The sequence below is a fragment of the Tenebrio molitor genome, chromosome 4 (assembly GCF_963966145.1).
Source record: "Tenebrio molitor chromosome 4, icTenMoli1.1, whole genome shotgun sequence".
Taxonomy (NCBI): Eukaryota; Metazoa; Arthropoda; class Insecta; order Coleoptera; family Tenebrionidae; genus Tenebrio; species Tenebrio molitor.
The window spans coordinates 1,260,068-1,286,159 of NC_091049.1; the positions used below are offsets into that span (position 1 = coordinate 1,260,068).

Here is a 26,092-nt window from a genome sequence, read left to right on the forward strand (position 1 = left end):
TGACACAATTTAGTTAGGTAGGTACGTCCTTCACCGGCATGCGGCCGTGTTTACAATTTATTGAAAAGTGAATTTCCCGTAATTATCGTTAAAAATGGTGAAGTACACTAATCCGGAGTTAACAGACATGGTGCTCATCTACGGGGAAGCTTTATCAAATGCTGATGCAACCAGGCGTTTGTATGTAGGTACATGAAGAAATTTCCCGGTCGCCAAGTTCCCTGTCCAGGTACCTTTGTGAATGTTGTCCAGCATTTAAGGCATTATGGGACTTTTAGTCCTGTCCTGTCCTGTCCTGTTGACGAATTGATATTTCCAGTTTTACAATTTGGAGAACGCTGCACGAACAGGAATTACATCCTTATCATCTTCAACGCGTCCAACACTTAAAATCAGATGATCTACCACGTCTAATTGCATTTTGTCAATGGCTTCTTCAATAGGTCGTAATTGACCAGTTTTATCGCCAGCTCGTTCACCGGACTTAAACCCTTGTGACTTTTTTTTATGGGGCCATTTAAAACAGATTGTGCATGAGACTCCAGTTGACACCGAGGCAATGCGATAAAATTCTGACATGTTGATGAGAACTCAAGTTTCTGTGGCTCGAAAGGCACACAAGAGCGTGCAACGATTACGGAGGGCGTCATTTCGAACATTTAATTTATAGGCTGGTGCCCTTGATCAAGTGTGGTGCTTAACTTCAATGTCACTCCCACTTACTACGAATAAAGAATTGGTTTTTGCTTGACTATCTAAGTTTTTATCTTCTTTCACTTTTAATATACGCGCGGAGACATTGGCGGCTACTAGAATTTACGATCAAACTAATTAAAATTTTATCTGGGTTTAGAAAGATTTTTCGAAAAAATTGTAAATAGAAAAGTAATTTGTTTTGATGAGTTCTATCACCGTTTAATAGTTATTTACACAATTAGTGGGATAAAAGCAATATTACAGGATTCGAGTGTGTTTCCTGTAATATGCTTTAGCCCACGTGTTATGTACAAAATTTTATCTAAGACCGCCCCGAGTTAAAAAAAAAGGTAAATCTTATTTATTTCCGCCAGTTTCATTACACCACTCAGTGGAATAGTAACTTACTTATCCCACTGAGTGGGGTAATGAAGCTCACTTATCCCACTGAATGGAGTAATGAAATGCGTCCGGTAATGAAGTTCCTTATTCCACTCAAATGAGTGGGATAAGTGTCATTTATCCCACGGGATTAGATAAATTTTCTTAACGCATTTCAATAACATACTGTATTGTAATACGCCTTGACATAACTCGGAGACAATCACTTTTAGCAACAATCTAAAAATAAAATGTTGTACTGAAGAGACTTAAATGGAACAGAAGAAAGGAAACATTTACAAAATATTAAAACCAATAGGATATGATCCATCGATAAAAAAAAAGATAAGGGGTGGCTATGAACAACAAAATTTCTGAAATCGTGTCGCATAACTTAAACAACTGTCACTGACGTACATGTCAAAATTGACAAGTGACATTCAAGTTAAAAAATGGCTTCATCGACGTGTTCTTGCGGATAGAACGTCACCACGCTAATCCTCCTTATCTTAACCTACTATTTTCAATGACCACTCATCTTCGGCTCGTTTACAATCATACTTGAACTTCTTTGGAAGAATGCAAGCGTTCTTGGTGCCTGTTCAGGTAAGATTTCGTCTTAAATTTGCACTGGCACTTGTCACAAGTGAAGCATCGCACGGCTTCCGAGGTCGTGTGCTTGAGCAGCACATGATTATTCAGACTCTGCTTCATCTTCGTCCTGAACTCGCAGTTGAAGCAGTAGAACCATTCCGCTTCTTCATCGGGTTTGTGCAGGTTCGCGTGACATTTCAGGCTGTATTTCCATTTTGTTTTGTAGGAGCACTGCTCACATTGGAACCACACCGCCTCTTCTTTCGGCATGTGCTTGGTCCGCTCGTGTTGCCGCAGTCGGCACCTTTGCCGTGCCTTGAAATTGCATTTGTCGCATTTCAACCATTCGATGTCCTCTTCGATATTTCCGTCCGAATGGCGCAGTTTTGCGTGTCTGTACAAGTCGTATTTGATTTTGGTCTGGAAGTGACACTTGTCACAAGCAAACCACTGTACAGCTTCGGGTGTGGTGTGTTTCACCAACATGTGCCGTCTCAAATTATCTTTCTTCAGAGACCTGTACTCACAATTAAAGCAGTGAAACCAGTTGGCTTCTTCGTCGGATTTGTGCAGAGCAATTATGTGACGTTTAAGAGAGTCTTTCAATTTTGTTTTGTAAGAGCACTGTTCGCACCGCAGCCACAACACTTCTTCGTCTGTTGCGTGTTTGATTAGTATGTGATTCTTCATTCTGTAGTTTTGTTTTACTTTGAAGTCGCATTTGTCGCATTTCAACCATTCGATATCGTCTTCGCTCTTTACGTCCGAATGGTGCTGTTTTACGTGTTTTTTCAAGTCGCCTTTGGTTTTGCACTGGTACTGACACTTGTCACAAGCAAGCCACTGCACAGCTTCGAGTGCGGTGTGTTTCACCAACATATGACGTCTCAGGTTTCCTTTCCTCCGAGTCCTGTACTCACAATTGAAGCAGTAAAACCACTTTGTTTCTTCGTCGGATTTGTGCATAGTCATGTGACGTTTAAGAGAATGTTTCAGTTTTGTTTTGTAAGAGCACTGTTCGCACTGCAACCACAACGCTTCTTCATCTGATGTATGTTTCATCAGTTTGTGACGCTTTATTTTGTATCTGTGTGTCGCTGTGAAGTCGCACTTGTCACATCTGAATCCTAATCCTGATTTGAACTCTTCTTCATCAGATTTGTGTCGAGATATGTGACGTTTAAAATTGTATTCCCGCTTTGTTATGTAAGCGCACTTTTCACATTGAAACCACGTTTCTTCATTTGACGTGTGCATCATCATGTCGTGATGTTTTAATCTGTTTCTTCGATTTGTCTTATAGTTGCATTTATCGCACTTGAACCGTTGAACGTCATCTCTGGAGAGACGAAGTTTTGCATCGTTACCAAACGTTACTGTCTCGAAATCTTCTTTCGTCTTAATACACAAAGTATCCAAGTGTTTGATCCACACTAACGCTGAATATGTTTCGAACGAGCACTCTCGACAGATGTAGCTTTTTACTTCGACGTCAGTTTTCGGTTCGTCGATCCTCTTTCTGTGATGTTGTCTGATGTGTTGATTGAAAACTATCACAAGATCACTTTCAAAATCGCAGTCTTTGCAGTTGTACTTTTTTAGAGAGTTTGTTTCGCAAATGAATGATGGGATTTGGTGAAAAAAAAGCGATCTGCTCACGTAAGGACGTCCGTCGCAGTCGTGAATTCTTCCGCATTCATATTTCAGGATGATCCCTGTATATTCCAAATTTGCCATTTTGATGTTACAGTCTGAAAATTGCATTTTAACTCAATCACGATGGCTCCAAATATGCAAGTTTTGGTTTATGTAAAGGTAGTGTGCGTTCACCAGACAAAACAAAGAGAATTTCTAGTAAACTTCGTCCAGCGGGAGATTGGGAGATTTTAAATTTTACTAAGTTACTCCAACACTACAAAATGCATTAGAATAAATTAATTAGAGCATAATTTCAAGACAAAAATGTTACTGCTGGAATGACATATTTCAAATTTTACGTGCGTTAGGTGCCATAGGCCGCGCTAAAGTTAGTATATTAAATAGATTTGGCTCCATCCTGGTTCCTTGGGGCATTTTTCGATGATAATTGGCTGCACTTTTATTGTCAAAATTGTCGTTATCTGCGTTTAAATAAAATCTAACTCTCAAACACTCCCCTAGAAACCAGGATCGAGCCTATTTTCGGTTATAATATAACTAGTGGTATGATTATTATCGATGATATTATGAGTGAAATTGAGCTGGAGATTTCACGAGTCCGAAGGACGAGTGAAATGTCCTGCTTCAATTTCACGAATTTAATAGCATCGATGATTAATCATACCACGTGTTATATTCGATGAGACAATATAATGAATGAAATACAAAATCGTAACGACGAAAGTAAATAAGATAATTTTTTTTTTGGTTTTTTATTATCGCTGTGATAGCCATGCAACTAAGGACTTTACGCGTTTTCATTGGATCATTCATGATCACGTAATACATGAATTATATTGTCTCTTATATACCACTCTAGGCCGTGCCAAACCCAAATAACCACCACCTGTTGAATTCAGTTGGTGAAAACAAAATTGCACTAAGTGTATAATGGCAATTTTGATATTACTAGGACGCTAGACCAATCAAATCTAAGTACAACGTTGCCGGTTGATTTTTTGGGTAGAATGCAGTGTTGGTGGTTATTTGGTTTTGGCAAAGACTATACTTTTTCTACATAGAATTTAGTCATTTTTATGTCAACCAATCTCTCGTTGGACAAATTATACTTTATACTTTATTTGGTTGGCATCTTTGTTTTAAATTTGACAACACGCCGACCACCAACCAATTTTTGATGTTTGGGAATTACCCCAGGTATTGTTGATTGTTGTATTATTTATATAAAATATTTCTGATTCACTGCTGTGCAGAAAAATCGCGTAAACTTCAAAAGTCAAACAATCCAGTTTTCGATTATTTTGTGCTTTGTAAATGTGGATTTTGACATTGTATTTTTAAATAGGTTATAAACTGTCAGTGAGATTGTCACTATTTGATTTGTTATTAGGAAAATTCCAGTAGCTAAAGTAAACAATTACCGAAACGCCTAACTTCGAAAACTGTATTTAAAATAAATGAGATCAAAGCTGCACCTTTTGAGCCCCCATATCTTCAAACTTAAGAGGTATAGAATTATTTTATTATTTTCTAACATAAGTTGACACTGCCCCATTGAGTTGTTCCGCGAATTTTGGGGCACCCAGTATAATTTTCTTACCGCGTCCCGTTTGAACTAATTAGTCACGTTTTTGACAATCACTCGAAACAATTTCCGGAAACAATGAACACACTCAGGGTAGGTATTATAAGTGAGTATTTACACTGACAATAAGCAAGCCATTTAACTTCATTTTTATTTGCACATAAATTAGTTCAATGCCTTTTTGTTTGTTGTATCTTTAGACAATTTGTGTTGTATTATTCTGAATCTTTGCTTTACCTCTAAATCTGGGACAATCACCGTTCAATGTATGGATTTAGAACGTTCATTGTTCAAGTTTGCTTGTTTTTAAAGATAATATGTCGTACTTACCGAAGTTTGGAGAATTCAAAAGTCTTGATTAAAAAATCACATATTTTATTGTTGAATTATCGTATTTAACGGGGTTTTTTGTAATCTTCTCCGTGATTCTTGTCTATTTAGGCCAAAGATAACAGGTAGAACGTTGTTTACGATCTGTCAAAAGTCAGATGTTGGAGTGCGTTCACTAATACACTCCGCAATGCAAAACCATAGAAACTGTTCCTTTTTTTTAATCTGATTTCTATTTGTATTAAAACATGAAAGAATTGTTACCAAAATGTTGCTGAGAGTTGTTCTGTGATGTTATAGCAATACGCCTTGACACAACTCGAAGACTTCACTTTTAGTAACATTCTAAAAATGAAACGTTGTGCTGAAGAGACTTAGCTACAGCGTATTATTAAAATGCGTTAGGAAAATTTAAACGGTGATAGAACTTATCAAAACAAATTGCTTTTCTATTTACCATTTTTTCGAAAACTCAAATTTATGCTCGAATTTATTTTCACCGTATTCCGTGTCATCGAGTCGTTTATGGATGGGACGGTGAAAGAACAACGACTTCGTACGAAAAACGTTAACGCAAAAAAAGTAAATAGGATAGGTCTTGCAAAAACTTACTGACACAATTTAGTTAGGTAGGTACGTCCTTCACCGGCATGCGACCGTGTTTACAATTTATTGAAAAGTGAATTTCCCGTAATTATCGTTAAAAATGGTGAAGTACACTAATCCGGAGTTAACAGACATGGTGCTCATCTACGGGGAAGCTTTATCAAATGCTGATGCAACCAGGCGTTTGTACGTAGGTACATGAAGAGATTTCCCGGTCGCCAAGTTCCCTGTCCACGTACCTTTGTAAATGTTGTCCAGCATTTAAGGCATTATGGGACTTTTAGTCCTGTCCTGTCCTGTTGACGAAGAACCGAATGTTAGTTGCCGACGACTTGTATTACGAATTGATATTTCCAGTTTTACAATTTGGAGAACGCTGCACGAACAGGAATTACATCCTTATCATCTTCAACGCGTCCAACACTTAAAACCAGAAGATCTACCACGTCTAATTGCATTTTGTTAATGGCTTCTTCAATAGGTCGTAATTGACCAGTTTAATCGCCAGCTCGTTCACCGGACTTAAACCCTTGTGACTTTTTTTTATGGGGCCATTTAAAACAGATTGTGCATGAGACTCCAGTTGACACCGAGGCAATGCGATAAAATTCTGACATGTTGATGAGAACTCAAGTTTCTGTGGCTCGAAAGGCACACAAGAGCGTGCAACGATTACGGAGGGCGTCATTTCGATCATTTAATTTATAGGCTGGTGCCCTTGATCAAGTGTGGTGCTTAACTTCAATGTCACTCTCACTTACTACGAATAAAGAATTGGTTTTTGCTTGACTATCTAAGTTTTTATCTTCTTTCGCTTTTAATATACGCGCGGAGACGTTGGCGGCTACTAGAATTTACGATCAAACTAATTAAAATTTTATCTGGGTTTAGAAAGATTTTTCGAAAAAATGGTAAATAGAAAAGTAATTTGTTTTGATGAGTTCTATCACCGTTTAATAGTTATTTACACAATTAGTGGGATAAAAGCAATATTACAGGATTCGAGTGTGTTTCCTGTAATATGCTTTAGCCCACGTGTTATGTACAAAATTTTATCTAAGACCGCCCCGAGTTAAAAAAAAAGGTAAATCTTATTTATTTCCGCCAGTTTCATTACACCACTCAGTGGAATAGTAACTTACTTATCCCACTGAGTGGGGTAATGAAGCTCACTTATCCCACTGAATGGAGTAATGAAATGCGTCCGGTAATGAAGTTCCTTATTCCACTCAAATGAGTGGGATAAGTGTCATTTATCCCACGGGATTAGATAAATTTTCTTAACGCATTTCAATAACATACTGTATTGTAATACGCCTTGACATAACTCGGAGACAATCACTTTTAGCAACAATCTAAAAATAAAATGTTGTACTGAAGAGACTTAAATGGAACAGAAGAAAGGAAACATTTACAAAATATTAAAACCAATAGGATATGATCCATCGATAAAAAAAAAGATAAGGGGTGGCTATGAACAACAAAATTTCTGAAATCGTGTCGCATAACTTAAACAACTGTCACTGACGTACATGTCAAAATTGACAAGTGACATTCAAGTTAAAAAATGGCTTCATCGACGTGTTCTTGCGGATAGAACGTCACCACGCTAATCCTCCTTATCTTAACCTACTATTTTCAATGACCACTCATCTTCGGCTCGTTTACAATCATACTTGAACTTCTTTGGAAGAATGCAAGCGTTCTTGGTGCCTGTTCAGGTAAGATTTCGTCTTAAATTTGCACTGGCACTTGTCACAAGTGAAGCATCGCACAGCTTCCGAGGTCGTGTGCTTGAGCAGCACATGATTATTCAGACTCTGCTTCATCTTCGTCCTGAACTCGCAGTTGAAGCAGTAGAACCATTCCGCTTCTTCATCGGGTTTGTGCAGGTTCGCGTGACATTTCAGGCTGTATTTCCATTTTGTTTTGTAGGAGCACTGCTCACATTGGAACCACACCGCCTCTTCTTTCGGCATGTGCTTGGTCCGCTCGTGTTGCCGCAGTCGGCACCTTTGCCGTGCCTTGAAATTGCATTTGTCGCATTTCAACCATTCGATGTCCTCTTCGATATTTCCGTCCGAATGGCGCAGTTTTGCGTGTCTGTACAAGTCGTATTTGATTTTGGTCTGGAAGTGACACTTGTCACAAGCAAACCACTGTACAGCTTCGGGTGTGGTGTGTTTCACCAACATGTGCCGTCTCAAATTATCTTTCTTCAGAGACCTGTACTCACAATTAAAGCAGTGAAACCAGTTGGCTTCTTCGTCGGATTTGTGCAGAGCAATTATGTGACGTTTAAGAGAGTCTTTCAATTTTGTTTTGTAAGAGCACTGTTCGCACCGCAGCCACAACACTTCTTCGTCTGTTGCGTGTTTGATTAGTATGTGATTCTTCATTCTGTAGTTTTGTTTTACTTTGAAGTCGCATTTGTCGCATTTCAACCATTCGATATCGTCTTCGCTCTTTACGTCCGAATGGTGCTGTTTTACGTGTTTTTTCAAGTCGCCTTTGGTTTTGCACTGGTACTGACACTTGTCACAAGCAAGCCACTGCACAGCTTCGAGTGCGGTGTGTTTCACCAACATATGACGTCTCAGGTTTCCTTTCCTCCGAGTCCTGTACTCACAATTGAAGCAGTAAAACCACTTTGTTTCTTCGTCGGATTTGTGCATAGTCATGTGACGTTTAAGAGAGTGTTTCAGTTTTGTTTTGTAAGAGCACTGTTCGCACTGCAACCACAACGCTTCTTCATCTGATGTATGTTTCATCAGTTTGTGACGCTTTATTTTGTATCTGTGTGTCGCTGTGAAATCGCACTTGTCACATCTGAATCCTAATCCTGATTTGAACTCTTCTTCATCAGATTTGTGTCGAGATATGTGACGTTTAAAATTGTATTCCCGCTTTGTTATGTAAGCGCACTTTTCACATTGAAACCACGTTTCTTCATTTGACGTGTGCATCATCATGTCGTGATGTTTTAATCTGTTTCTTCGATTTGTCTTATAGTTGCATTTATCGCACCTGAACCGTTGAACGTCATCTCTGGAGAGACGCAGTTTTGCATCGTTACCAAACGTTACTGTCTCGAAATCTTCTTTCGTCTTAATACACAAAGTATCCAAGTGTTTGATCCACACTAACGCTGAATATGTTTCGAACGAGCACTCTCGACAGATGTAGCTTTTTACTTCGACGTCAGTTTTCGGTTCGTCGATCCTCTTTCTGTGATGTTGTCTGATGTGTTGATTGAAAACTATCACAAGATCACTTTCAAAATCGCAGTCTTTGCAGTTGTACTTTTCTAGAGAGCTTGTTTCGCAAATGAATGATGGGACTTGGTGAAAAAAAAGCGATCTGCTCACGTAAGGACGTCCGTCGCAGTCGTGAATTCTTCCGCGTTCATATTTCAGGATGATCCCTGTATGTTCCAAATTTGCCATTTTGATGTTACAGTCTGAAAATTGCATTTTAACTCAATCACGATGGCTCCAAATATGTATGCAAGTTTTGGTTTATGTAAAGGTAGTGTGCGTTCACCAGACAAAACAAAGAGAATTTCTAGTAAACTTCGTCCAGCGGGAGATTGGGAGGTTTTAAATTTTACTAAGTTAATCCAACACTACAAAATGCATTAGAATACATTAATTAGAGCATAATTTCACGCCAAAAATGTATATAAGTACATATTATGTTAACTATTTAAATTTGCTTAAATTAACTTCACAAATTTTATGAAAACCAGGCTGCCAACTCAAATCTAACTCTCAAACACTCCCCTAGAAACCAGGATCGAGCCTACTTTCGGCTATAATATAACTAGTGGTATGATTATTATCGATGATATTATGAGTGAAATTGAGCTGGAGATTTCACGAGTCCGAAGGACGACTGAAATGTCCTGCTTCAATTTCACGAATTTAATAGCATCGATGATTAATCATACCACGTGTTATATTCGATGAGACAATATAATGAATGAAATACAAAATTATTCATTTACATATTTGTCAAACTGACAAATTTATCTCAATCAAAAATCGTAACGACGAAAGTAAATAAGATAATTTTTTTTTTGTTTTTTATTATCGCTGTGATAGCCATGCAACTAAGGACGTTTTTATTGTCTCTTATATACCACTCTAGGCCGTGCCAAACCCAAATAACCACCACCTGTTGAATTCAGTTGGTGAAAACAAAATTGCACTAAGTGTATAATAGCAATTTTGATATTACTAGGACGCTAGAACAATCAAATCTAAGTACACAACGTTGCCGGTTGATTTTCTGGGTAGAATGCAGTGTTGGTGGTTATTTGGTTTTGGCAAAGACTATACTTTCTCTACGTAGAATTTAGTCACTTTTATGTCAACCAATCTCTCGTTGGACAAACTATACTTTATACTTTATTTGGTTGGCATCTTTGTTTTAAATTTGACAACACGCCGACGACCAACCAATTTTTGAATGTTTGGGAATTACCCCAAGTATTGTTGATTGTTGTATTATTTACATAAAATATTTCTGATTCACTGCTGTGCAGAAAAATCGCGTAAACTTCAGAAGTCAAACAATCCAGTTTTCGATTATTTTGTGCTTTGTAAATGTGGATTTTGACATTGTATTTTTAAATAGGTTATAAACTGTCAGTGAGATTGTCACTATTTGATTTGTTATCAGGAAAATTCCACAAGTAGCTAAAGTAAACAATTACCGAAACGCCTAACTTCGAAAACTGTATTTAAAATAAATGAGATCAAAGCTGCACCTTTTGGGCCCCCAAATCCTCAAACTTAAGAGGTATAGAGTTATTTTATTATTTTTCTCATTATTTTCTAACGTAAGTTGACACTGCCCCATTTAGTTGTTCTGCGAATTTTGGGGCACCCAGTATAATTATGTTAGTTGCACTGGCAGTAGAGTTTGATCTGGACGTAAACTGCATACTGGTTGAGGATACCATATCTGCAGATACGTTTTAGGTACAAAAACTTGTTTATACAAACTTTTGTTTTAGAGTTGTCCAGATTTTTTAATTTCTCTATTTGCTTTAATAAATTAGAGTTTTTTCTTGAAATCGTGATGTCATGCAATTTTCTTACCGCGTTCCGCTCGAATTAATTAATCACGTTTTTGACAATCACTCGAAACAATTTCCGGAAACAATCAACACACTCGGGGTAGGTATTATAAGTAAGTATTTACACTGAAAATAAGCAAGCCATTTAACTTCATTTTTATTTGCACATAAATTAGTTCAATGCCTTTTTGTTTGTTGTATCTTTAGACAATTTGTGTTGTATTATTCTGAATCTTTGCTTTACTTCTAAATCTGGGACAATCACCGTTCAACGTATGGATTTAGAATGTTCATTGTTCAAGTTTGCTTGTTTTTAAAGATAATATGTCGTACTTACCGAAGTTTGGAGAATTCAAAAGTCTTGATTAAAAAATCACATATTTTATTGTTGAATTATCGTATTTAACGGGGTTTTTTGTAATCTTCTCCATGATTCTTGTCTATTTAGGCCAAAGAAAACAGGTAGAACGTTGTTTACGATCTGTCAAAAGTCAGATGTTGGAGTGCGAGTGCGTTCACTAATACACTCCGCAATGCAAAACCATAGAAACTGTTTTTTTTTTTAATTTTAAAAAAATATATTTTCATTGAAAAAAAAATTAAAATTAAAAATCCAGTAACTAAATTTGTAAACAATACAAAATCTATTCTATATGCTCAAAATTTCCTCAATGTTGTTGCAGACACTGTCGACACCTAGAAATGTCCATCTTTGCATTCAGTAAAAAAAAATGATATAGGTATGTACCACACACTACATCGTCTTGGCAATTTTCTTTCACATGATTATTATTATTGTTATTAACCTGTTTTGACACATGACGTGACTGACAAATATCCAGAGCTTACTTAGTCATTTCGAGCATTGAGAACAAACTTCTCTCTTGTTCATTTTGGTCACTTGATTTTTAAATTTTGTAAGTACATTGGCTCTTTAATTTCTTGACTTTTTTTTATGAATGGGTATAGTTTTTTGCATTTTTATATTCAGAAAACAAATCTCTGCAATACTGAATAAAAAAAAAATGTAGTGCCATTTGAAAAAAATATGTTCATTTATCAAAAACTGGACGCAAGGTTTTTTTTTATTTAGTTGGTATTGAAGTGTTTTCAAAATTATTTCATTTGATGCGACATTTATTCAAATCGGATAAAAAATAAACAAGATACAGCATCAAAGGTTTTTCGTCAGTCACCCGGTATATTATGGTAATGCTAAAATAACAAGTTATCTTATTACTTTGCTCTTATTTTTATTAAAATATGAAACAATTGTTATCAAAATGTTGCTTTTACAATTCATAAATATTTATTGGTCTCAATGGATTACCAACTGAAGACCTAGATTTTTCTCTTTAAGGTCTAATGGTCAATATACAGGGTTATTCACGTGAGATGATGAGCCTGACCAGGTAAAAATGCAACCCAAAATACACTTTACAAAGCATTCAGTGTTTTAGTATTTAAAATAAAAATCAGGAATCCAAGTAGGCATTCTATTAATTTGAAAGGTATATCTGTCATTGCATTTTTCGTTTATATTTATTATTTGAAAAGGTTTTCGGACCATGACAGAACCGATATGATCCTAATTACCCATTACTTTTGTGATTTTAATTCTTTATTATTGTTATTAAATCATACCTTGTTGAGAGAGGTATTTTTCTGTGAGAACTTGAGATTCATTAGGCTGACGTTAAAAGCTATGTGTGTTTTATGTGCATTATAATAACGCCGGATAATGTAATAGGGATCGAGATTGCTTTGTGAATTGTCTTTTGGGTTGCATTTTTACCTGGTCAGGCTCGTCATCTTACGGGACTCTAAAAATGTTGTACTGAAGAGACTTAAGTAAATCGAACATAACACTTTACAAAATATTAAAACTAATACAATATGGTCGATCGACAAAAAAAAGATAAGGGGTGGCTAGGCACACCAAAATTTCTGACAACGTGTCGCTAACTTAAACAACTGTCATGACGCAAATGTCAAAATTGACAAGTGACAGTTCAAGTTAAAAAATGGCTTTCACTCGACAAGACAAAATATTCGTGATGTGATCCTCTTGCTGAAATGGAAACGAAGAAAACTGTGACTGCCCTTCTTACCATTCACAACCTTTTTTTATTGAGTCGCAAAACCTTTCTTCATCGTCGCTGATGATACGACTGCAGCTACGCCACACGTTTTCAAAAGTTTTGTTTTCCACAGCCGCCCCTTGTGTCTTGTGTTAACCATATGCATTTAACTTTCACATCTTATCTTTTTTGCGAGAAAAAAAAAGCCTTTCGTTTATTTTTTAAAAATCTTCCTTCAAACGAATACGATGTTTTTCTTTTCCTTGTTTCGCAACGTACAACCTTGTAGCGTCCTTCATCGACGTGTTCTTGCGGATAGAACGTCACCACGTTAATCCTCCTTATTTTAACCTACTAGGTATTTTTAATGACCCCTCATCTTCGGCTCGTTTACAATCATATTTGAACTTCTTTGGAAGAATGCAAGAGTTTTTGGTGCCTGTTCAGGTAAGATTTCGTCTTAAATTTGCTCTGGCACTTGTCACAAGTGAACCATCGCACGGCTTCCGGGGCGGTGTGTTTGAGCAACACGTGATGTTTCAGATTGTTCTTACTCTTCGCCCTGTGCTCGCAGTTGAAGCAGTAGAACCATTCCGCTTCTTCGTCGGGTTTGTGCAGGTTCGCGTGACATTTCAGGCTGTATTTCCATTTTGTTTTGTAGGAGCACTGTTCACATTGAAACCACACCACCTCTTTTTTGGGCGTGTGCTTGTCCCGATCGTGTTGCCGCAGTCGGCACCTTTGCCGTGCCTTGTAGTCGCATTTGTCGCATTTCAAACATTCGATGTCCTTTTCGATCTTTCCGTCCGAATGTCGCAGTTTTGCGTGTCTGTACAAGTCGTATTTGGTTTTGGTCTGGAAGTGACACTTGTCACAAGCAAACCACTGCACAGCTTCGGGTGTGGTGTGTTTCACCAACATGTGACGTCTCAAGTTATCTTTCTTCAGAGACCTGTATTCACAATTGAAGCAGTGAAACCAGTTTGCTTCTTCGTCGGATTTGTGCAGAGCAATTATGTGACGTTTAAGAGAGTCTTTCAGTTTTGTTTTGTAAGAGCACTGTTCGCACTGGAGCCACAACACTTCTTCGTCTGTTGCATGTTTGATTAGTTTGTGATTCTTCATTCTGTAGTTGTGTTTTACTTTGAAGTCGCATTTGTCGCATTTCAACCATCCGATATCGTCTTCGATCTTTACGTCCGAATGGTGCTGTTTTACGTGTTTTTTCAAGTCGTCTTTGGTTTTGCACTGGTACTGACACTTGTCACAAGCAAGCCACTGCACAGCTTCGAGTGCGGTGTGTTTCACCAACATATGACGTCTCAGGTTTCCTTTCCTCCGAGTCCTGTACTCACAATTGAAGCAGTAAAACCATTTTGTTTCTTTGTCGGATTTGTGCATAGTCATGTGACATTTAAGGGAGTGTTTCAGTTTTGTTTTGTAAGAGCACTGTTCGCACTGCAGCCACAACGCTTCTTCATCTGATGTATGTTTCATCAGTTTGTGACGCTTTATTTTGTATATGTGTGTCGCTGTGAAGTCGCACTTGTCACACCTGAATCCTAATCCTGATTTGAACTCTTCTTCATCAGATTTGTGTCGAGATATGTGACGTTTAAAACTGTATTCCCGATTTGTTAAGTAAGGGCATTTTTCACATTGAAACCACGTTTCTTTATTTGACGTGTGCATCATCATGTGGTGATGTTTTAATCTGTTTCTTCGATTTGTCTTATAGTTGCATTTATCGCACCTGAACCGTTGAACGTCATCTCTGGAGAGACGCAGTTTTGCGTCGTTACCAAACGTTACTTTCTCAAAATGTTCTTTCGTCTTAAAACACAAAGTATCCAAGTGTTTGATCCACACTAACGCTGAATATGTTTCGAACGAGCACTCTCGACAGATGTAGCTTTTTACTTCGACGTCAGTTTTCGGTTTGTTGATCCTCTTTCTGTGATGTTGTCTGATGTGTTGATTGAAAACTATCACAAGATCACTTTCAAAATCGCAGTCTTTGCAGTTGTACTTTTCTAGAGAGTTTGTTTCGCAAATGAATGTTGGGATTGGGTGAAAAAAAAGCGATCTGCTCACGTAAGGACGTCCGTCGCAGTCGTGAATCCTTCCGCGTTCATATTTCAGGATGATCCCTGTATGTTCCAAATTTGCCATTTTGATGTTACAGTCTGAAAATTGCATTTTAACTTAATCACGATGGCTCCAAATATGCAAGTTTTGGTTTATGTAAAAGTAGTGTGCGTTCACCAGACAAAACAAAGAGAATTTCTAGTAAACTTCGTCCAGCGAGAGATTGGGAGATTTTAAATTTTATTAAGTTAGGCCCAATTTCATAATCAGGCCGTTAACGGCCTGTTTGTTAAAGTGAACTTTAAAATAAAGTCCACTTTAAGTAAGCACTAAAGTCAAATGCATTTCATAAAACGATAGCAGCATTTTTTAACTAAAGTAACCTTTATCGATTCCGACAACCGTCGAGCATTATGTTGGTATGCCTGAATCTTCCGTTGTTACTGTATCCACTTCTACGCGTCTTTGTTTCGTGTTAACCACGTGAGAAAGTAAGGTTCTGTTTTGTGTGGTTATTGCATGGCCAACTGTATCGATATACACTAGACGTGTATACATGGCCGTTTCAATTTCAAAATAAAAGTGTTCGTAGAAAGCAAACCATGAACTACCATGATCAACTTCATTAAACTATGTTATGGCCATCCCAAATGTCGAAAAAAAGTAAACCAAATGACAAGTCGATGATGGAGCAAGGTTGGTAGAACTGACTAATTTGTATAATAGGTTGCCTCGTTTCCATTTAAAGCAATAGTCTGAATTTTTTCCCCCCGCAAAAGTTACTCGTGACGTCACAGTGTACTAAACTTTTACTACAGAGTCTGTCGATCATGCATTAGGTGTTCCTTCGCTAGAATAAATCCCAAAAAGCCACCCAATAAACTCCACGGAGCTTATAAACCTTAGGTTCTATTCGAACACCCAAAATTTCTGGGTTGATTTTACGTCACGAGTTACTTTCCCCCCCGCCCCGCAATTTTTAACGAGGCAACCTATTATACAAATTAGTCAGTTCTACCAACCTTGATGATGGAGATGAAGTGGCGATATCTAGTGAAATTTAGAATAACTACACATTTAAAAAGTTAAATATCAGGTTATGTTATATGCCATTTCATTGTCAAAAACTGTCAGCTTATACGTTTTCGTCGTCATAAAAGTATAAACTGACAGTTTTTGGCAATGAAATGGCATATAACATAACCTGATATTTAACTTTTTAAATGTGTGGTTATTCTAAATTTTCTCTAGATATCGCCACTTCATCTCGATCACATGACCAACTTCATTAAACTATGTTAATGAATTTCTTTTCTAGTACCACAAATTTCCCGAAGAACCTCAAACCATTTAGCTCTAACTCCACTGTCGCTGGGAAATTGAAATAAAGGTTTTTCAGAATTGCCACAAATAATGCATTTAATGAGCATTTTCAGAGTTTTTTGATTGACAAAATTTCAAATTTGACGGCAATTTTACCTTGATGTCTAACAAACAGATGGCACCACTTCATCACTATCCACAACATACTTTATACGAAGCGCATTTTAATGGAATTGGAATGGCCATAACATAGTTTAATGAAGTTGGTCATGGAACTACCGTAAAGTAGCGACATCTGTTGGATCCTTTCATAATAATGTTTTTAATTTGAAATTGTCAAATTGAACGTCCCAAACGTCAGATTTTGGAAGTATTTTCTTACCTTTCTGTGCTCATTGTCAATTATAACATTTATTGTTGAGTTGATGATTGTCGTGTTTAGTTTCGTTGTGTTCATTTTAATTTATTAATTTCGAGTGAGAAGCAAATTAACAGACAAATAACATACGACAACTAACCGTTACCTAACCAAGAATATAAATTTGACAATTTGACCTACTCGTAGATTGAAGATTGGTTAAAATTATAGTCGTATGGCGTCGCTACTTTCCGGGAAATTTCAATTGTTTCATCGGAATTTTTCTCTTATGGAGAAATTGCAAAATGAAACGGCCATGTATACACGTCTAGTGTATATCGATACAGTTGGCCATGGGTTATTGTTAGCTACATTGTCGGTTTTGCGGGTTTTTGCGTTTTTCTATTTATATTTTTCAATGATTATGGCTAGTGCCAAGAGAATGCGCTCTAATAATTATAGAAAAGAGGAAGAATTGTTATTGCTAGAAGAAATTAGCAAATTTAACAAAGCCATCACAGTTGCTTTTGTAATCCGAAATCTGTCAAAGAAATCGAGATCATCATAGTGTTCAAAGTAATTTTTCCTTTGTCTGTAGACTTTCGTTCTTCTGACAAACAAAAATTCTTGATCTTCTGATGATGATGAACTTAATGAATTGTTTATTACGTCCATACTTTTTATACTAATCACAAATTTTAACACTGCAGACTGCACATCCAAGACGGCGAACTGTCATGTCTGCTCCACAGTGTGCTTACTTAAAGTTCCTTTAAATTATTTAAAGGCACTACAATGTCACTTTAAGTTAAAGGTACGTTAACGCGCCATTAAAATAAAGCCTACGATTATGAAACTGTTTCTTATACATAAAGGGAATTTAAAAATTTAAAGACACTTTAATTTTATTATGAAATTGGCCCTTAATCCAACACTACAAAATGCATTAGAATACATTAATTAGAGCATAATTTCACGGCAAAAATGTTACTGCTGGAATGATATATTTCAAATTTTACGTGCGTTAGGTAGGTACTACTTTCTCGACGTAGAATTTTTATGTCAACCAATCTCTCGTTGGACAAATTATACTTTATACTTTATTTGGTTGGCATCTTTGTTTTACATTTGACAACACTCCGACGACCAACCAATTTTTGAATGTTTGGGAATTACCCCAGGTATTGTTGAATTATTTACATTAAATATTTCTGATTTACTGCTGTGCAGAAAAATCGCGTAAACTTCAAAAGTCAAACAATCAAGTTTTCGATTATTTTGTGTGGATTTTGACATTGTATTTTTAAATAGGTTATAAACTTGTTTTTATACAGGGTGTTTTCGAAGTTGAGGCGTTCCTTGTAACATGAGGTACTATTGAGGACAAAATACTTTGGTCGTCATTCTTCTGTCACTTCAAAACAAGTTAATGTAAACCAAGCATTAACGTCAAGTCAATAGTGATGACAATTTCAAATTATTGACTTTTCTCTTGTCAAAAATATGGCACCTTCCACCATTCAAAAATTTAGAATCATCTCCCTTGTTTCTGGGGGATTGTCCATGGGCCAAATTGCCTTGTGGAAACCTTTTCAATTTTTCCTCCTAGGAATATCTCCTTCAGTTGTCCATTTTTCGGTATTTAACATTTTGCAATAATGAGTTTGACAGTGACAGTGGTTGACAGTTGTAAAAAATAAGGTTAACCGCCCTAATGCTTGCTTTACAACTTTATGTCAGTCAACTGACTTTGACGACCAAAGTAATTTGTCCCCAATAGTACCTATACATTACTATACATTATTCTTAAAATTTTTAGCCTAAATCTTCTCAGTAAAATGTTTGTATTAACGGATATAATTCATTGTATATTTTCATAGTTTTCTAAAATTCTGAGTCCGGTCCTGTCTATTTCTCGGCTGTACTAGATTAATAAACTGACGTGGCCCAGGATGATGTCTTTCCGAAAATCGCTCTGTGTACTCTCTGGACGCCGCAACTGCATTCTGATAGCATTGGCCATACATTAGCAACGTATCTGTGAGCTCTTTATTTTCATAAGCCATTCCGACTAATTAGATGACAACTCTGACAGTATTTTTGATTAATGTCCATGCTCATTTGATTTTTTTTTGTTAATTCTATTTTCTAACAAATCAGCGCAAATTTGAGCAGGACTGGTTTCAAAAAATAGTATATTAAAGTATAAGTGGATATTAAGGTTTTTAAAACACGCGCGATTTTTCGGGCACGAAATAGAGCAAGTGTTTTAAAGACCAGTTATCCACGAATACTTTACGCTATTTTTTTTTTATTGGTAAGTACACTTTGAAATCATAAATACTGCTATTATTATTACAAAAAATGGAAATAAGAACGTGAATACATTAGTGATGTGAAATGAATATACCTTTCGTTGTCATGGAAAATGAAAAAAACCAAAATGAATTTGCAATCTGTCACTTAAACCCGTAGACTTAAACCCAACTGTATTATTTACATTCATTTAAAAGATTAAGGTGGTTGAATATTTGATTAAAGCTTTTGAAACATTTGTTAGTAGTATTTTATTTGACGTTAAAAGGTACTCCTGTCAGATCACTAAAAAGTTAACATTTAGACTTCACGTTTTTCAGGTCCTCTCGGGTTGTTGATGTTGCCATGGAAACTTTAAAAAACGCGCGTTTTTGAAAGTTGGATTTATACACGCTAAGGCGTGCTTTGACTTTAAAGCAAAATAGGTTACCAATAAAAAATAATAACTTATTGTATGTTCATTGCCGTACACATTTTACTAAGGTGATTTTGGCTAAAATTCTTTAGAATAACGCACACTATCACATGTTGAAAGAAACGCCTCAACTTAGAAAACACCCTGTATTTAAAATAAATGAGATCAAAGCTGCACCTTTTGAGCCCGCATATCTTCAAATTTAAGAGGTATAGAATTGTTTTAGTATTTTTTGTTCGACACTGTCAGAATTTGAGAATTTTCTCCTATGTGAACGGATTTTGATAAATGTCACAACTTGTCAAAACGAAACGTCAAGCCAATGTTAAAGGTTTTAAGCGATTTGGAGCCTTTAAGGGGCTCGTCGAACAAAAAAACGTTGTATTCAACTCGTTCGTGTGTAAATTGGGCCTTTTTTGGCACTCGTGGGCCTTTAAAAGGCTCGTTTCAGTCGTTTCACCCGCGTTTTAAAATGGCCCACGCGTGCCAAAAAAGGCCCAATTTACACACCAACTCGTCAAATAAACTACTATTTTCTCATATTTTGTAACATAAGTTGACATTGCCTCATTCGGTTCCGCGAATTTTGGGGCTCCCAGTATAATTATGTTAGTTGCACTGGCAGTAGAGTTTGATGTGGACCTAGACTGCATACTGGTTGAGGATACCATATCTGCAGATGTTTTAGGTACAAAAATTTGTTTATATAAACTTTTGTTTTAGAGTTGTCCAGATTTTTTAATTTCTCTATTTGCTTTAATAATTTAGTTTTTTCTTGAAATCGTAATGTCATGCAATTTTCTTACCGCGTCCCGCTCGAACTAATTAATCACGTTTTTGACAATCACTCGAAACAATTTCCGGAAACAATCAACACACTCGGGGTATTATATGTGATTATTGACACTGAACAATAAGCACCCCATTTAACTTCATTTTTATTTGCACATAAATTAGTTCAATGCCTTTCTGTTTGTTGTATCTTTAGACAGTTCTTGTTGTATTATTCTGAATCTTCGCTTTACCTCTAAATCTGGCACAATCACCGTTCAACGTATGTATTTAGAATGTTCATTGTTCAAGTTTGCGTGTTTTTTTTTGATAATATGTCGTACTTACCGAAGTTTGGAGAATTCAAAAGTCTTGATTAAAAAATCACATATTTTATTGTTGAATTATCGTATTTAACGAGGTTTTTTGTAATCTTCTCCGTGATTGTTGTCTATTTAGGCCAAAGAAACAACGGTAGAACGTTGTTTACGATCTGTCAAAAGTCAGCTGTTGGAGTGCGTTCACTAATACTAATACAGTCCGCAATCCACAACCACAGAAACTGTTTCTCATTTCTATTTGTATTAAAATATGAAACTATTGTTATCAAAATGTTGCTTTTACAATTTATAAATTTTTATTGATCTCTACGGATAACCAACTGAAGGCCTAGATTTCTAGATTGATCAATATAGCAATACGCCTTGACACAACTCGAAAACTTCACTTTTAGTAACATTCTAAAAATGAAATGTGCTGAAGAGATTTACCTATATCGAACAGAAGAAAGAAAACATTTTAAAAAATATAAAAACTAATACAATATGAACAAAATATAAGGAGTCGCTATCCAAAACAAAATTTCTGAAATCGTGTCGCGTAACTGAAACAACTGTCATTGACGCAAATTTCAAAATAGACAAGTTACAGTTGCTCAAGTTAAAAACAAAATATTCATGACTGAATCCTCTTTTTGAAGGAACGAATAAAACTGACTGCCTTTACCATTCCCAACCTTTTTTTTATTGAACTTTCAGCAAAACCTTTCTTCATAATTGCTGTTGGTATGACTGAATCTACATCACATGTTTTCAAAAGTTTTGTTTTCCACACCAGTCCCTTGTGTGTTTTCTGTTAACCATATAAATTTAACCTTCACAGCATTATCTTTTTTCCAAGAAAAAAAAACTTTCCTTTGTTTATTTTTTTTAATCTTCTTTTAATTGGATACTTTGTTTTTTCGTTGCATCGTATAACCTTGTGGCGTCCTTCATCGACGTGTCCTTGCGGATGGAACGTCACCATGCCCATCCTCCCTAACTTAACCCACTATTTTTAATGGCAGGTGTCCACATTCAAAGCACTCGTCTTCGGCTCGTTTACTATCACACCTGAACTTCTTTGGAAGAATGCAAGAGTTTTTGGTGCCTATTCAGGCAAAATTTCGTCTTAAATTTGCACTGGCACTTGTCACAAGTGAACCATCGCGTGGTGTGCCTGAGCAGGATGTGATGTTTCAAATTCTTCTCCCTCTGCGTCCTCTACTCGCGAATCAGTAGAACCATTACGCTTCTTCGTCGGGTTTGTGCAAGGTCAAGTGACATTTCAGGCTGTATTTCCGTTTTGTTTGGTACGAGCAGCGTTCACAATGAAACCACGCCGCTTCTTCGTTCGGTATGTGCTTGTCCCGATCGTGTTGCCGCATTCGGCACCTTTGCCGTGCCTTGAAGTCGCATTTGTGGCACTTCAACCATTCGATGTCCTCTTTGATGTTCACCGCTACGTCCGGATGGCGCAGTTGTGTGTGTCTGTACAAGTAGTATTTGGTTTTGGTCTGGAAGTAACACTTGTCACAAGCAAACCACTGCAAAGCTTCGGAAGAGGTGTGTTTCAGCAACATGTGACGTCTTAAGTTTTCTTTCCTCAGAGTTCTGTACTCACAGTTGTAGCAGTAAAACCACTTTGCTTCTTCGTCGGATTTGTGTAAAGCAATTATGTGACGTTTAAGAGAGTCTTTCACTTTTGTTTTGTAAGAGCACTGTTCGCACCGCAGCCACGACACTTCTTCGTCTGTTGCGTGTTTGATTAGTTTGTGATGGTTCATTTTGTATCTGTGTTTTGCTGTGAAGTCACATTTGTCGCATTTCAACCATTCGATGTCGTCTTCGGTCTTTACATCCGAATCGTGCTGTTTTACGTGTTTGTGCAACACGTCTTTGGTTTTGCACTGGTAATTACACTTGTCACAAGCAAACCACTGCACAAATTCGGATAAGGTGTGTTTCAGCAACATGTGACGTCTCAAGTTTCCTTTCCTTCGAGTCCTGTACTCACAGTTGAAGCAGTCAAACCACTTTGTTTCTTCGTCGGATTTGTGCATAGTCATGTGACTTCTAAGAGAGTATTTCAGTTTTGTTTTGTAAGAGCATTGTTCGCACTGCAGCCACAACGCTTCTTCATCTGATGTGTGTTTCATCAGTTTGTGATGCTTCATTTTGTATCTGTGTTTTGCTGTGAAGTCGCACTTGTCACACCTCAATCCTGATCCTGATTGGATCTCTTCTTCATCTGATTTATGTCGAGTTATTATGTGACGTTTAAAATTGTATTCCCGATTTGTCTTATAGTTGCATTTATCACACCTGAACCGTTGAACGTCTTCTCTGGAGAGATGCAGTTTTGCATCGTTACCAAACGTTACTTTCTCGAAATCTTCTTTCGTCGTAAAACACAAAGTATTCAAGTGTTTGATCCACACTAACGCTGAATATGTTTCGAACGAGCACTCTCGACAGATGTAGCTTTTTACTTCAACGTCATTTTTCGGTTCGTCGATCCTCTTTCTGTGATGTTCTCTGACGTGTTGATTCAAAATTATCACAAGATCACTTTCGAAATCGCAGTCTTTGCAGTTGTAGTTTTCTAGAGAGTTTGTTTCGCAACTGAATAATGGAAACTGGTGAAAAAAACGTGATCTGCTCACGTAAGGACATGTGTCGTAATCGTGAATCCTTCCGCATTCACATTTCAGGATGCTCTCTGTATATTCCCGATTTGCCATTTTGATATTACAATCTGAAAATTAGATTTCAAATCGATCACAACGACTGCAAAATATGGAAGTGCGTCCACCAAATAAAGAATAAAGTTGGCAAAGTACCGAGCGATCATTTAAAAAATAAATCGAGTTTGCTTTGGAGCCTATGCTATAGCATGGGTTGCCATAGGTAACACGCCGACTCGATTTATTTTTTAATTGATCGCACCGTACCTTTTAGTACTTTATATTTTACTTTGTTTTAAATTTGACAACTGCACCGACGACCAACCATTTGAGAATGACTGCAATTAAGTAGGTATTGGTGTATTATTGTTCAATAAATGGTGACTTTTAATGACAATTTTTTTTTTTTTTTGATACAATCATGCTACATTGATTGTTTTGTGCATTTTAAACATGTATACAGGGTTGCGATTATGTACGGAACCGGCTCCGTCCTGCTAAAATAGTTTATGCTATTATAGTTAGAACCTTGAAATTTTAAATGTACTTAGGACTCAGTAAAAGCTACTTATCAAATTAAAAACAAAACAAAAAATATCCATAAGTTTTCAAAATACAAAGCCAACTTGCTTATTTTTTTTTAGAATTTAGAATTAAATGATAGGTATAATAGGTTTCGTGATTTGTTTGACAGAATCTTAGAAAAAAATTAAAACTTAATTAAACAAAATGAAAACATGTAAATGAACCAGCAGTTAAAATACGTCAAAAGTGAATGTCGCAATTCGATTATTTCGTTTTTCATTGAAACATCTAATTGAGAATATGTATTAAAATTTTGTAAATAACAGGAGTACAGTTGCGGCCGTTGAAAACTCAGACACTTTGACAACGCCAAACTTTTAGCTTTGTAAATGGTATTGAAAGTGACGTTTCTCAAAATGTCACTCAAACATTATCCACATTAATTTCTCTCGCAATGGCTCTTATAGTCACACCGTCCCTCAGTCAAACACATTTTTGCAATTCAGATAATTGCGGCATTTCCAAAGGTAAGCACGATTCTGACCTAATATGTCAAATACTGACACTGACTTTATAATCTTTCATGAAAATCCTGTTTACGCTAATCAAATTTCGGAATTTATACAGAGTGTTTAAATCTTTCCTGTCTGAGATTTCAACGGCCGCAACTGTACCTATGTAGTTGGGTACATAAGTTTGATATTTGAAACTTTATAATTCAATTAACTATACAGTAATTGTTTTCTAAGTTTTGTGCTCTTAAAATTTGATATCGTTTCACACACCTTCCAACAAATGAAACTAAAATGACAAAACTAAACGAAGCAAGGAAAATTTAATTAAATGTTTCAATTAATATTTGAACAATAGGTATGTTTCAAATTTATTAAAAACATTTTTTTCTAAGATTCTATGGAAGAAACCACCAAACCACCATCATTTGATTCTAAAAACAAATACCTAAGCTTTTTACGGATACATAAAAAAAAATCAAGTTGGTTTTGTATAATTGATTTCATATAAATGTTCATCAAGTGAGCTGTGCATTTGTAAAAGCACCTTTAATTTAGTTACATTACAAAAGTCACATTTATGAAGGTCATGTCCAATAAATCTTTACTTGGTAAAAATACAAAGACAAAAACAAATAAGAATTACTTTAATTTAGTCAGTAAAAAGACGTAACATTGCTTTTGAAATCGGCAATGTTAAAATGGACAAAAACTAAAAAATTAGTCAAATCGGGTTCGCGCAGAGCAAGCAACTTTGAAAGTCAAAGTCACTAGCTTTAGCTTTACTACCAACAGAAAATCTGATTTTCATGGCTTGCTTAGATGCACATTTATATGAAATTGAGTATATTTTGAAATCTTACGGATATATTTTTTTTAAACATTTGAAAAGTAACTTTCAAAATGAATCCTAAGTGTTTAAAATTTCAGGGTTCTAGCTTAAACCATTAAACTCTCGTTTTGGTATTAATTTTGTGCAATGGAAATGAAGGAAACTGACCATCTGATGGACTCTGGAATTTCCATTCGAGTCAACCTCGAAGATTTGTTGAACTGTAGTCGTAATAATGAATAAAAATTAATCAAACCTAAGATGACCTTGACCAAGTTATGGAGTACCTTCAAAATTTGTAGATACGAAAAGGCAGTAAAAAAAAGTCATTTATTTTTAGATCAAAATTCCTTCTCAAAGTAAAAATTACAAAACAAGTTCGAAAGATACAATGCGCAAGCCGTTTAACTTCATTTTTATTTCCACATAAATTAGTTCAGTGCCTCTTTATTTGTTATATCTTTGGTCAGTTTGGGTTGTTTTATTCTAAATTTTGGCTTTACGGCCAAATCTAGCACAAACACCGTTCAACGTAGAACGTTGAGCTTTTTTAAGATGATGTGTCGTACTTACCGAAGCTTGGAGAATTCAAAAGTCTTGATAAAAAAAATCATGTATTTTATTGTTGAGTTATCGTATTTTACGGTTTTTTTTTTGTAATCTCTTTGATTTTTGTCTATTTAGGCTACCGAATACCGAAAAGCAATGAAGTTTACGAACTGTCAAAAGTAAAATATTGGAGTGCGTTCACTAATACAGTCCGCTATGCAGAACCATAGAAACTGTTTTTTTTTTTTTAATTTAAAAAACTTGTTATTTAAACATGACAAACACCCTCACAAAATTGTTATTATTATTATTATTAAGTTGTAAAAAGTCATTATAAATGTTTCTTACGTCGCCGTCGTGGTTGGTTGTGAATAATCGTACAGG

At 36.2% G+C, this 26,092-nt stretch overlaps 2 protein-coding genes across 8 annotated transcripts in view; both read right to left on the reverse strand.

The window, feature by feature from the left end:
• Positions 1–11,498, reverse strand: part of LOC138128769 (zinc finger protein 711-like) — a 35,080-nt gene extending 23,582 nt beyond the window's left edge. The window contains exons 1-3 of one of the 5 annotated variants that reach the window (XM_069044957.1): positions 11,272–11,484; positions 5,246–9,311; positions 1,592–3,422 (exon numbers count right to left, since the gene is read on the reverse strand). In XM_069044957.1, coding sequence (XP_068901058.1) covers positions 1,633–3,408 — 1,776 coding nt within the window. In that variant the 5' untranslated portion in view covers positions 3,409–3,422; positions 5,246–9,311; positions 11,272–11,484 and the 3' untranslated portion in view covers positions 1,592–1,632. The other 4 variants (XM_069044958.1, XR_011158899.1, XM_069044959.1 and 1 more) reach the window with 4 other exon arrangements.
• A 411-nt stretch (positions 11,499–11,909) lies between these two features.
• Positions 11,910–25,919, reverse strand: LOC138128771 (zinc finger protein 64-like). 3 transcript variants are annotated; one of them, XM_069044964.1, is made up of 2 exons: positions 25,733–25,919; positions 11,910–15,201 (listed from the first exon to the last, which is right to left on the reverse strand). In XM_069044964.1, exon 2 carries the CDS (start codon positions 15,185–15,187, stop codon positions 13,412–13,414), a length of 1,776 nt encoding a protein of 591 aa, XP_068901065.1. In that variant the 5' UTR covers positions 15,188–15,201; positions 25,733–25,919; the 3' UTR covers positions 11,910–13,411. The 3 variants fall into 3 exon arrangements, with proteins under 3 accessions (XP_068901065.1, XP_068901063.1, XP_068901066.1); XM_069044962.1 differs by lacking the exon at positions 25,733–25,919 and adding an exon at positions 20,322–20,618; XM_069044965.1 differs by lacking the exon at positions 11,910–15,201 and adding an exon at positions 20,848–23,361 and having other exon boundaries at positions 25,733–25,914.
• Positions 25,920–26,092: the final 173 nt, after the last annotated feature.